We start from the raw sequence: 14273 nt of genomic DNA, 5'->3' as shown, positions 1-14273 counted from the left end.
TAAATAATGTTAATTGCACTTTAAAATTTTATTTTTTGTATTAAAAAATGGTAATTCAATCTTGTTATTTTACAGTAAGGAAGGAGGAATATTAACATGTTATGATAAAGTATACTTTTAGCATATATTCAGTTGATAATAATTAAGGAAGGCCTTAAAGTGTACTTCAGAGAAGTTTAGAGGTTAACTTTTCTATAGTCTGGAAAATGTGTTTTCTCTCTGATAGTATTTGATAGCTTCCTAAGAGAAACAATTTGTATTTTCTCAATATTTTTTGTAATTGCAAGTGTAAATATGTATCAGGTCACTTCTAGGGTAGCAGTGCGTAAGTATTATTGAGGATGCTATGCTTTGTGGACTGCTGGTTTCTCTTCTTGGCCTTACCTTTGGCCTTTAGGAAGCAAAGTAGATTATTCAAGGTCTTTTGCATTTGGAGATCTCTGTAATGAGTGTAATTTCTATGTAGAGTATTGTGTGATTACTGGAGCCAAGGAGTTAAGTATATTCTAAGACTTTGATATTCAAAGTTTGGTCTGTCTCAGTGCTCTAAGATTGCCCTGAGAACCATTGCCTAGCTATACATTTCATTAATGTATACTTTAACCATTATTTTCTCTCTCATGTTTTCTGTTGGTAAATACAAAAGTTAATCTTCCTGAGCGGTTTATCTTGTGTATTTGGAATGCACAAATCAGCATTTATGTGTTAAATAAATTCCTAGTACAGAATTTTAAATTGGTCTGTATTGTCTCTGTAAAGTAGTTCAGGAAGACTCATAACTCAAGAAACGTTATGGGAGCATTCAACTTACCCTCCTTTTAACCTTTTAGGTTAAACTTTGAAGATAAAGTTATGTTAAAGAAAATAGAAATAGATAATAAAGTATCAGATGAAGAGTGTAAAACATCAGAAGGACAAGAAAGAAAACCATCAGGATCATCTCAGAGTATAACACGAGATTCAGAATATGAAATTCAACGAAAAGCTAAAAAAAGTTTTCAACATTGTTTTAGAAACAGTAAAACGAAAAGTAAATCCAGGTGAGTTATTAGGAAACTTCCCTTTGAGGCATTTTTTTTTTATATTCTATGAACCATATATGAGGATTCCTAATGCTATTTAACTTAGAAATAAGTAATTTAATTAACAAATATTTTAGTTGAAATTTTGTCTGACTTGTAAGGAGAGGTGGTTTTTTACCAGTCAGTGAGTCACTACCAAAGCCATTTTTTAATAGATACTAAATTAGACTTGAAAGAAAACAGGTTCATTCAGTTTTCATTGCCTTCTAGTTTGTCTGTGTGATATCAAAGAATGAAGTGAATGCAGTATTTATGTATGTATGTATGTATGTATTTGTTTTGAGACAAGGTCTTTCTCTGTCATCCAGGCTGGAGTGCAGTGACACAATCTCGGCTCATTGCAACTTCCGCCTCCTGGATTCAAGTGATTCTCCTGCTCAGCCTCCCGAGTAGCTGGGATCACAGGCACCTGCCACCACACCTGTCTAATTTTCTATTTTAGTAGAGATGGAATATCCCCATGTTGATAAGGCTGGTCTCGAACTCCTGACCTCAGGTGATCCACCCGCCTCGGCCTCCCAAAGTGCTGGGATTACAGACGTCAGCCACCACACCTGACCAGCAATGCTATATTTAGACATTGTTAAATTAGGCTGCCCTTATGTCACTATCATAGGTATCAGAGTGCTAGTGAACATACTAGGAAGTTTTATTGCTGTATGTGGTGGCTCACGCCTGTAATCCTAGCACTTTGATAGACCGAGGCAGGCAGATCACTTGAGATCAGGGGTTCAGGACTAGCCTGACCAACATGGTGAAACCCCATCTCTACTAAAATAAAAAAATTAGCTGGGCTTGGTTGCACATGCCTGTAATCCCAGCTGTTCGGGAGGCTGAGGTAAGAGAGTCACTTGAACCTGGGAGGTGGAGGTTGCAGTGAGTCGAGACTGCGCCACTGCACTCTAGCCTGGGTGACAGAGTGAGACTCTGTCTCAAAATAAAAGGAAGTTTTATAAAACATGTTAAATGAATGAATGAAATTCCCCTTTTGTTCAGTCTCTGCTTCCGCTTCCTGTAGTTGATTAATTATTTTATGTATATATTTTAAACCTCATATGGATATTGTCACCACCATCCAAAACAAATGCGTTATACTTGTGGGCTAATTATAGTATGTCTGAGAAATTATTTTAATGTTCTTTTTGATGTTCTAGTGAGTAAAGTTAATTTTATGTTTAATTGTTGTAGTCAAATATAACTATTCATTATTCCCAGTGCTTTCTAGCCTCATTGCTTCCACTTATGCTCTTCCTTTTGATTGTCTTTCTTGCATTTCCTTGTGACCAAATCTTATAAATCCTTCAACATCCAGCCTAAATGCTACAAAACCTTTCCTGGTTTTTCTAGCTAATTAGAAGCCATTTTTCCCTATTCTAAACTTTCAGAGTGTCAAGGTTGTTTCCTAAGGATATCATCTCTGTTAAACATACATTCATTATAGTATTTGTATTGACTTTGTTCTTTATTAGTTTTTATAGAGTAATTATATAAATTTGTGAAATGCTACCGTTAGAATATTTCTTAGAGTATTTACTATTTTACATTATAAGATTTGTCAGGAGTTTGCGATTAGAGGAATAAAGGCGTTTTCATTTCTGATTCCTTTTGTATGTTCTAATTAAAAGAGAAAAACATAATCTAATTTTTGCATTCTGTCTTTGTTTCTGTTATGGCTAAACACAGCTAACTGAGCCTTATCCAAGTGAAAAAGTGGAAACGAGTGCGTATGCCAGCTTTGGAGTTTGGATGTTTACCTTGTTTTTTATTTTGTGTATCTCACTGCAATATGTGGTGTGCTCAAAGCTATTAAAACAATCAGGGAAATGTAAAATTAGTCTATCAGATTACCATCCTTGGAATAATTCCTTCCTTCTCTGGGAAACTTTTCCGACTAATTGGAGGAGGTACTCTGTCATTTCAATGCACTAGTCTTAATTTATTCAACACGTCATTAAATGCATGAATCTCTTTGTATGTACTTAACATGTACATGCTTTTATGAAAATTTAAGAGTTAATGTTGATGTTCGATTATGACCCATAAGATAGTAGCTGAAATTGTCTGTCTTACTCTTTATCCTTTTCCAACACTGGGCGTGGGAAACAACAGTAATATTCATCATATAGGCTTTCTGCCTTTTAGTAAAATATGTAGTTTGGGCTAGGACTATGGAGAAAGGTCTAGAGTTGGGAAACATTGACTACATTGTTTATGACATCTATAGCATTGTATGCTTTGTGATAAGACTTGCCTTTTATTTTTTCCTGTTTCTGTGGCACTAGATTTCTTTTGTGCTTATGCTACCTCTCTAGATGTGCTTCATTTATTTCTATACCATGATTATAATATGGAAATATATATGAAATATCCAAACGAAATGCATTTTTACACATATGCTGTCATATAACAAGTTACTACACACTTAGCTGCTTAAAACATTTATTATTTTATAGTTCTGTGGGTCTACAATTTATAGTCCTATAGTAATATTAGTAATTTTTACATTCATTCAACCATCTGTGTATTTGGTGTTGCCGTGTATGAAGAACCGTGGAATGTAAAAAAAGATAGGAAGAAATTTTCCCCAATCTCCCTTTTTTTTTTGTCTGAGATGGAGTTTTGCTCAGTCACCCAGGCTGGAGTGCAGTGGCACGATCTTGGCTCACTGCAACATCTGCGTCCTGGGTTCAAGCGATTCTTCCACCTCAGCCTCCCAAGTAGCTGGGATTACAGGCACCCGCCATCATGCCTGGCTAATTTTTGTATTTTTAGTAGAGACGGGGTTTCACCATGTTGGCCAGGCTGGTCTTGAACTCCTGACCTCAGGTAATCCACCCGCCTTGGCCTCCCAAAGTGCTGGTATTACAGACGTGAGCCACCATGCCTGGCCTTCCCAATCTCTCATAATTTAGTAGTAGTCCAAGTTAAATATTAGACTTGGAGTGTTGTCAGAAATAATCTTGTTGACTCATTTGAATGTGAAGGAATTCAGACCCCAAAAGGTATATATACAAATATGTAATTTAATATAAGATTATATATAATAGTGGCATTCATTTTGGATTGTGAGTCAATGTATCTGGGTTATAATTATATCTCTTTGGACTTCAGTTTTAGTATATATAATGGGTAGGTGGGTGGGATCAAATTAGTTGATGTCTAGATTTCTAGCTCTAAATTTTTGTGATGTCATTACTATTATAAATGAGGGTGAACAGGCGTAGAAATGTAAAAGGAGGGAAAGATTTGTACGATTAAGTGTAAATTGAGGAGATGCATAAACTGTTTAAAAGATATTTAGATTTTATTTCCTAGATGATTTTCTTTACTAAACAAACATAAAAGCTTTATTTTTTTGAACTGTTAAAAGTATCACCCTGTTTCAGTCCCGTTGTTAGGCATGCGACAACTGCTCCACTTCATTCGTGTCCTCCCGATGATAAGAAGGTGATAGAGGATGAATTTATAATTGATGAATCAGATCAAAGTTTTGCCAGTAGATCTTGGATTACAATACCAAGAAAGGCAAGGCCTCTGAAACAACGCCCAATATCTCCAGCTGAGAGCACTGCACTGCTTCAAACTAGAAAGTCAAGAGAAAGGCGTCATAATATATTACCTAAGACTTTGGCAAATGGCAAACATTCTCATGAACCTCACCCAGTAGAAACATCTCAGTCCTCTGATAAAACAGTACTGGATACAAGTTATGCTTTGACAGGTGAAACGGAAAATGATTGTAGATCTACAAAATATGAAATGTGTTCCAAGGATGCAGAAAAATCATCTAGAAGCAAAAGGACTATAAAACAAAAACAGAGAAGAAAATTTAAGGCTAAACCAGCTGAAGAACAGCTTGATGTGGGACAGTCTAAAGATGAAAACATACGTATGTCACATACTACCCAAGACAAATTTCAAAGAAACACAGACAGAAATATGGAAGAGCGTGAAGAAATAGGAAATGATTGTGTTTCCAAAAAACAGATGTCACCTGTGGGTAAGTGTTTATATTAAATATAACTGTGATCATTATTCTAACCATTTTATTGTTGTTGTTTTTTTGAGACAGAGTCTCGCTCTATCGCTCAGGCTGGAGTTTATCTTATGGGATGGCAGTATACATAGAGGGCAAAGTGAAAAGGAAAGGCTAGTAAACAAGTTAGTATCAGAACATGACTAAGACAAATGATAAATTCTTTAGAAAATAAAAATGTTAAAAAAAATCCTAGGGTACCATGGGACTATTTTTTATAGAGATAAAAATCCATTATCTTCCATCATTCACTCATTTATCTAACAGTTGTTGAAAGCCATACACTGCATTAGGCACTGTAATCACAAAAATTACTAACCCGTTATTTCTACTGTTAACAAGATCATTCTGGTGGGTTCTGTAGAACAATAGAAAATATACATACATGCATAGGATTAAAAGGGAGGGTACAAAATTTTGATTTATCCATAATTTCTTAGGAAAAGACATATGAAGGAAGTACACTTGAAGGATGCTCTCTATAATTGTCAATATTAAACATTTACTGAGTATCTGCTATGTTCTACACACTAATTTTTACATATATTCTGTATCTAGATTGGTTAGTGAATATAATGTTGTCATTAATTACCATGCCAGTTGTATTAATTTTCTATTGCTGTCATATGACAAGTTACTATACACTTATTGGCTTAAAACAACAAACATTGATTATCTTATAGTTCTGTGGATCAGATGTCCCACTGGGATAAAATCAAGGTATTGGTGGGGTTTTCTTTCTTTCTAATGATTCTGGGAGAAAATCTGTTTCTTTGCCTTTTCTAGCCTCTGGAAACTACCTGTATTCCTTGACTCATGGTCCTCCTCCACCATCTGTAAAACTAGCAATACCAGCCTTCTCATGTTGTGAATTTATCTTGCCTCTTCTTCCATCATTTCATCTCTCTGACCACAGCTTTTAAAGGAAACATAATTAGATTGTGTCAGCCTGGATGATGCAAAATAATGCCTCTATTTCAGAGTTTATAATGTAATCACACTTTAAATCTCCTCTTCTTAGGCTGAAAAAAATCATTTCAAAACAGGAAAGCAGTAATTGCCTACTTTTACTTGGGATGTTGTAGAAAGGAACTGTATTTTTTTTTTTTTTCAGTTTCAGAAGATACTTATTTTGGGGTGACGAGTATATAAGAGTTATCAAGCAGTGCGGAAAATTTGCATTTTAATAGGAAGTACTTACTTCAGCAGCATTTATAATTGGCAGAAAGAGAACATGTGACTTTTAAAAATAGAGATGAAAAGAAGGCCACAGGATAAATTTAAGAAGTTCCTATAATTCAGGGTGTTTTTTTTTTTTATAATCTTGTGGTTTTCTGAAAACTCTTTAGTAGATTGTGAATTGGTTTTATGGTTTTCTTTATTTTAGGAAGCAAGAAAAGTAGCGCTAGAAAAGATAAGGGAGAAGCTAAAAAGAAGCACTTCTCCAGTGAGTCCAAGAACAAACTTGTGCCTGAAGAAGTGATTTCAACTTTCACGAGAAGTCGAAGAATTTCCAGGCGTCCATCTGATTGGTGGGTGGTAAAATCAGAGGAGAGTAAGTATTTTTATTTAAATTATGTTTGTTCATAGATAAAATCATTCTGTAAGGGACATTATGTTTGATTTTATATTTCTATAGAGAGAATATCATGAGGACCAAGTTAAATTAGGTCATCAAAAGGAGTATTAAGTCAGTTGTAAAGATACTCCTTAAAACTTTAATATATACAGTATTTTAGGTAGAGGGATAATAGCTGTGGGAAAACAAAACCCCAAACCAAAAATCCCTGCTCTCATGGAGCTTATGTTCTAGTTGGGAAAGGCAATATAAATAATCCAGCTATTTTAATGTCTTGGCTGTGAGGGATACAAAGATTGATCATACGAGATTCTGCCACCAAGGAGTTTATAATCTAAAAGATTATAGTTTATTACACATAAAAAGGTAAATTACTTGTGTTGGTGGTTCCCAAGACTACCCTCAGATTTGGTAATTTGCTAGGATAATTGGGCATATAGTTGTACTCATGGCTGTGATTCATTATAGTGAAAGGATGCCGTGCAAATTCAGTAGAAAAAAAGTGTGTGGGCCAAGTCTGGAGGAAATCAGCAGAAGCTTGAAGAGTCCTTTCCCAGTGGATTCCCACAGGAGTTGTTTAATTCCTCTAGCAATGAGTTGTGACTAATAGGCAAAATGTCTATCAGGGAAGCTCACTAGAGACTTAGTGCCCAAGATCTTTACTGGGGGTGGTCACATAGGTACTCTCTACCTCGCAAGTACTACAATTCCAGATTCCCTGAAGGAAGGCAATATTTGCCTAAACCATATTTTTTGTATAAGGTTTAAGCCCACAACACCACATTTGCCAATTAGGAAATGACAGGAACACTCCTGAAATTTAAGTTTACAGGGCTAACTTTGAAAGCAGGCCCTTTTAAAGGTAGTATACTCAGAGCTACTTTGCTAACTTTTTTCTTTACAATATGAAACATTTATTGTTTTGGAAGAATTGTCACTTTTTTAAAGGAAGTGATCCTGAAAAGATTGGTGGATCATAAGGTGGCATTCTCATACACAAATACTATTGACTGTTGGGCATTTAGATTAATAAGTGAAAGATTAGTACAACTATGGCATTGTATCTGTGAGGCCTTATTGCTATGAATTATTATTTTTTTTTTAATTATACTTTAAGTTCTAAGGTACATGTGTACAACGTGCAGGTTTGTTACATATGTATACATGTGCCATGTTGGTGTGCTGCACCCATTAACTCGTCATTTACATTAGGTATATCTCCTAATGCTATCCCTCCCCACCCCCCGTTATGAATTATTAAATGATTGAGTTTCTTGATTGATAGCAGCAAGTATTTATTTTGTTGCAGCCTTTGGATTTTGGAGTCAGATCTGAGTTCAGAGTATCACTCTTCCACTTTGAGTAGATTACTTTGTTTAGTTTCTCATTCTGTAACATGATTACCTCATTGAGTTTTTATAAGGTTTAAATGCTATTAGCATAGTAGGTTTGGCATATGTTAGTACTGAAGTGTTAAGTAATACTGTTACTGCTTTGAGGAACTCACTTTTCTGCCCCAGGATGCCTGAAATGCTAAAGAAATTACTAGTGCATCACAACTGTGGCAGATGAGCACATAAATAGATGAGTAAATAAGTTCTTACAGAACTTGGATAAATGTGCTAGATCTCTGAAACTCAAAAAACACTTATTTAACAGTCGTGAAATAGATGTTGGATTTTTGATCAAGCTGGGAGTTGAAAAAGTGGAGGAATCCTTATATATCATATAGTCTAAACTGTCATCTGATGGGAGAAGAAATTGAAGTCTGAAGTTAAGAAGAACAACTTGACTTGCCCCCAGCCTGCCTGTAGTATATGTGACACTGTTGCCCTTTCATATGTATGAAGAAATGTATGTATATGGAGTACTTGCCATGGGACAGGAATGAGGTAAAGTAGGACCAGGACTAGGGTAAGACAATGAGACACTAGGGTGAAGAATTTAAGGCACTCAGTCACAGGATTGTATTAGTTCGGGCTCTGTACTTGCACAGACCTGAAAATGAGCACCTTCTTGAATTTTACAGCTGAGGCTACTCTTGTTTCACCATAGTCCTGCCCCTGTCATTAGGCATTGGGAATATACATAGATAAAATACCAGTCAATTACTTGGGGTCAAGGAATTGTCAGTCTGCTGGAGGAGCCGGGTAGAGGTAAGTAAACAGTCGTATGTTGATAGCAAGCTACCTCAGACTTGGAAATTAGGGAAAGCTTCCTGAAGGAAGAATTAGGAGTTAGCTAAGTGATTGAGTGGAGTAAGGAGGAAGTTATGGAATGTTTTAAGTAGAAGTAGCTTGTGCAGAGATCTGGAGCAGAGAGCTTGATCTTTTCTTTTTTAAATTTAGTGTGCTTTAGAATTGTCTGGGGGCTTAAGACACAGGTTACTGGACCCTACTCTGAAAAGTCTTTGATTCCCTGGGTCTGAGGTGAGTCATGATAATTTGCATTTCAAATTCCCAGATAATGCTGATCTTGCTGGTCTAGAGACTGCCTTTTGACAACCAGTGCTTTAGAGAAACTATAGATAGTTCAGGACTGATGGCTTTTTTTGGTTTGTTTGTTTGGAGGGGGGTTTTGGGAGTTGCGGTTTATGAAATAAACAAATCTAGATGTAGATATGAATTGATGTTGAAAGTATTTGGACTTTATCCTGAATCTGTACATAATAACTAAAATAATTAAGCAGGGTTGTAATAATCCAGTTTTTGTTTTCCAAAGGTGATTCTTGCAGCAGTGTAAAGAATGGATTGAAAAGTAACAAGACTAGAATGGGGGAGATTAGTAAAGAGACTGATATAATCCAGATACGAAATGATGAGGGCTTCTGCTAATGACAGGAGGGAGAGTTTGAAAGATTTGAAAGGCATTAATAAAGTAGAATTGATAGGATTTAGGGCATGATTGTGGATAGGAGTACTAGTCTTGCATGATTCAAATTTCTGATTTAGATATCTGGATAGAATAGGTAGTTGTATTTTTCATTAAGATAGGAAATAAAGCAAGAGAGGCAGTTTTAGAGGAAAGCAGTAGGTGGATATTATAGGTGTCAGCATATAGATAGTAATTAAAGCTCTGGGTAGATAAGTCCTTCAAAGAAGGTATATGGAGTGAAAAGCTGAAGCTGTCACCTTGGGGAATATCCAATATTAAGGATGGCCAAAAGGGCGGTGGGCAGAGCCAGAGAGTGTTTCTTGAAGCCTGTGACAGATTTGAAGGACCTGTTTCATGTGTCTATAAACTGAAGAGCTACATTATTTGAAGAATTTAATTTGGAAATTAGCCTATGAGATGTGTGTGTGTGTGTGTATATGTTTATATGCAAATATAAATACTGTTGGTATTTCAGTGAGCCAAATCATCTGGACAAACATACTAACTTTAGGTTATCGTTGAATCCTTCAGGTCCTGTTTATAGCAATTCTTCAATAAGAAATGAATTACCAGTGCATCGCAACAGTAGACAAAAATCTGCTAAGAAAACAAATCAGTCATCTAAGAATATTGGAGAAAAAACTATTCCACTTAAAAGGCAGAAGACAGCAACTAAAGGCAGCCAAAGAGTACAGAAGTTTTTAAATGCTAAAGGTTCTGGAGGTACCGTTGGTCATGATGAAATTTCCAGTTGTTTGCTGAGTGAGCCACTGGAAAGTGATGAGGAAGACTTGGCTAAGAAGAAAAATCTTGATTGTTCTAGGTAATATCTGTTATGTGTACAATATAGTTAGTTTTGTTGTTCAGCATTTAATAATTTGTGCTATTTAATCATTTATAGACAGGCAGTAACTAGCATGAAGAGCTCTGCACTCTGACATACCCGGTATTAAATCCAGTCTCTACCATTAGCTGGGTGACACACAGGCAAAGCAGTACTCTGCACTTGTTTCCTGATATTAAAATAGGGAATAGTACATAGCACCTGAGATTATGACTGTTAAATTTAGTAAGATATTGTCGTCCAAGAGTTAAACTTTTTTTTTTTTTTTAAGAGACAGAGTCTTCCTCTGTTGCCCAGGCTGGAGTACAGTGGCATGATTACAGCCCACTGTAACCTCAAACTCCTGGGTCAGGTAATCCTCTAGCCTTAGCTTCCTGAGTAGCTAGGACTACAGGTGTGGACCACCACACCTGGCTAATTTTTTAATTTGTTATAGAAATGAGGTCTTGCTTTGTTGCCTAGGTTTGTCTTGAACTCCTGGTGTGAAGTGATTCTCCTGCCTTGGGCTCCCAAAGTAGAGATTCACAAAACAAACAAACAGAAAACACATAACATAAAATTTACTATCTTTATCTTTTTTAGGTGTGTAGTTGAAATTGTTTCCTTTTAAGTGAGATTAATGTGATTTCAATAGTTAGGAATATAGCTTAATACTTTTCTTCTTAGGATGATAATAGTTAACATTTTTTTGAGTTCATACTATGTGCCAAATATTTGCTAGATGCTTTTAATGAATTCTTATTAGTTCCAAAAACCTACTGAGGTAATACATACTTTGTGTTAGAAGCAGTAAGGTGCTGAGGATGTACTGAAATAAATGGCAGTGGGTCCTAAAATATATTAGTGTATGTCATTATAGTGCATAAAGAAATCCCATACACCTTCTGTTTCACTTTTTCAGGCCATTCTCTGATTTTCTCTCTCTTTTTTTTATTATGTTGCTGGAATTTGCTAGTATTTTGTTGAGGGATTCCAATCTGTAGCTTGCTTTCCTTCTGTTGTCTTTGTTTAGTTTTAGTATCAGGGTAATACTGGCTTTATACAATGAATTGGGAAGTATGATCTCTCTATTTTTTGAAACAGTTCGTAAATAATTTGTCTTAATTCTTTTTTGGATGTTTGGTAAAATTCAGCAGTGAAGCCACCTGTGCCTGAGCTTTTCTATATGGGTAGTTTGTTTTTGATTACTGATTTCATGGTATTTTGAGACTATTTCCTCTTGAATCAATTTTGATAATTTGTGTGTTTCTAGGAGTTTGTCCATTTCATCTAGGTTATCTAATTTGTTGGCATACAGTTGTTCATAGTATTCTCTTGTAATCACTTTTATTTCTTTTGACTCGAATGGTAGGACCCAGGAGGATACTGGAACCTGAGGAAATATACAGTCACTAGGAATAGTGTATCTTGTTTGCATATACAAATAAACTAACTACCAAAGAGATGAGCTGAGTCCCTCTGAGGACTCTATTGCCCCTCAGTAGGCTGACTAGGGATATCAAAGAAGACAGTTTTAGTTGTTTATGGATTCTCCAGTAAAACATCATGGATTAACTGTAATATATATCATAAGCCGCTTATACATAGGATCTCCTCATGTGCCTTTCACCACCTTTCTGGGCAGGTGTCTTCTCCATTCCTCTCATCAGAATTTTTCAAATTAGGACTCTTGGTAGGTCCTAGAAACCAGTTTCCTTCCTTAGCTAGTTGCAAGTGTCAGAACCTGAACAGGGTGATCTGATATTCCTTATAGCCAATATTATATTGTCTTTGTACCCACCCGTATATTGTTTCTGGAAGAAAATTTTATTTTGAAGAAGTATAAACACTCATACATTTATCATTTTTATAGATCTGCAAGAAGCTCAAACAATGAAGATAATGTTATGACTGCACAGCATGTTCCCCTAAAGCCTCAGACGAGTGGATATACATATAACACACCAACAGAATCAAGCTTGGATTCTGGAGAGCGTAAGACTTTAGTTTTAGAGGAAAGGTATGCATGTATTGTAAGGATAATAGTTACATATATTAGTTACCCATTGCTGTATAATAGATTACCCAAAAACTTTATTTTAATTTTGTTAAAGGCTTAAAAACACTTATTGTTTCATAGTTTCTATGGGTCAGCAATCTGGGAGGCTTAGCTAGCTAGTTCTAGCTCGGATATTCTCAGGAGGTAGCAGTCAAGATATCTTTCTGGTTTTAGCGCTTTAAAGTCTTGTCTGGAACTGGAGAATCCACCTATAAAATGTCTCACATCGCTGTTGGCTGGAGGCCCCAGTTCCGTTCTGGCTGTTTCCAGTAGACCTTAGTTTCTTACCTTGTGGCCCTCTCAGCTGCTGAGTATGGCAACTGGCTTCCCACAAAGCACATGCCCCAAGAGAAGATGTGACTATGATGGATATCGCAGTGTCATTTTTTAATGACTTGTACACTGTCACTTCTACTTTATTCTATTCATTAGAAACAACTTATTAAGGCCACACTATTGGCTGGAGGCCCCAGTTCCGTTCTGGCTGTTTCCGGTAGACCTTAGTTTCTTACCGTGTGGCCCTCTCAGCTGCTGAGTATGGCAACTGGCTTCCCACAAAGCACATGCTCCAAGAGAAGATGTGACTATGATGGATATCATAGTGTCTTTTAATGACTTGTACACTGTCACTTCTACTTTATTCTATTCATTAGAAACAACTTATTAAGGCCACACTATATTCAGGGAGAGGTGGAATTAGGCTCCACCTCTTGAAAGGTGGTGTATTAAAGCATTTGGACATATAATGTTAAAATGACCACATTTAGTGATCAAATTGAATTACTCTTAATTATATCTGATGTCATATAACCTTTTAAAAAATTAATAAAAGGTAAATTTTAGCAAATTCTCAGACTTTTAAGGGATGGCTAAGATTTCTTTACTGTTTGTGAGGTTATGACTAGGCTTATCCTGGGTTCATAATAGGTAGAAAGAGATCTAGGACTGGGAGAGGCTGAATCATCTGTGACAATTTCTGGACCATATTTTAAATTCCATTGGTTTTGGCTGTAGTTATTTTTTGTTTGTTTCTTTTTTTAATTAAGATATGATGATTTCTTTCTTTTTTTTTTTATAATTTGATTTTCACCACAGGATGTTGTCATTTGAATTTACTAAGTCCATAACTCTGATCTATAAGTCATAAATTCAGTACTTATGATGCTCAGCCATCAGTTATGGGATGAAATTGTAGTCTTTGTTTAATGCTGCAAGTACAGTCAGCCTTCCATAACTGTGGGTTCTGCATCCACTGATTCAACCCTCATGGATTGAAAATACTCAGAAAATAAAATATAAAACAATAAAAAGTGACAATATGACATTAAAAATACTGCAAATAAAAATACAGTATAACAACTATTTACATAGCATTTACATTGTATTAGGTATTATAAGTAACCTAGATATGATTTGAAATATACAGTAGGATATGTGACAGTAATATGCAAATACTGCACCATTGTGTATAAGGGACTTGAGCATCCTTAGATTTTGGTTTCCACAGTGGATCCTGGAACGAATCCCCCACAAATACTTAGGGATGACTATATATTCTTGATGACTTATAACATCACTATTGGTTTTATAAGACTTATGGCAGTTTTAGGAGAAAAATGACCATTAAGGCAAATACATTAGATATATGCATTATAAAAGCATTAATTTTATGGTTTACTTTTTTTCTTAAGTGGACCTTCCAGGCTCAATAATAATTATTTGATGTCTGGAAAGAATAATAATGATGTGCATGAGGAGGAAGTTCATGGAAGTTCAGGTAAGCTATTGTTTTTTTTTTTTTTTTTTTTTTTTTTTTTTTT

The 14273-nt window shown here is 35.6% G+C and overlaps 1 protein-coding gene across 2 annotated transcripts in view; it reads left to right on the top strand.

Moving 5' to 3' along the window:
• CENPC (centromere protein C) overlaps positions 1–14273 on the top strand; it is a 73071-nt gene that overhangs the window by 20913 nt on the left and 37885 nt on the right. For both annotated transcript variants that reach the window (XR_001882071.1, XM_017855183.1), the window contains exons 8-12: positions 4469–5082; positions 6506–6673; positions 10103–10394; positions 12268–12414; positions 14145–14230. Coding sequence is in view for 1 of the 2 variants with exons in the window: in XM_017855183.1 (XP_017710672.1) it covers positions 4469–5082; positions 6506–6673; positions 10103–10394; positions 12268–12414; positions 14145–14230 (1307 nt within the window). In the remaining variant the exon portion in view is untranslated. The remainder of the gene's footprint in view (positions 1–4468; positions 5083–6505; positions 6674–10102; positions 10395–12267; positions 12415–14144; positions 14231–14273) is intronic.

This window comes from Rhinopithecus bieti, unplaced genomic scaffold, assembly GCF_001698545.2.
Source record: "Rhinopithecus bieti isolate Rb0 unplaced genomic scaffold, ASM169854v2 scaffold_40553, whole genome shotgun sequence".
Lineage (NCBI taxonomy): Eukaryota > Metazoa > Chordata > Mammalia > Primates > Cercopithecidae > Rhinopithecus > Rhinopithecus bieti.
This window is presented reverse-complemented; position numbering and strand designations above follow the sequence as displayed.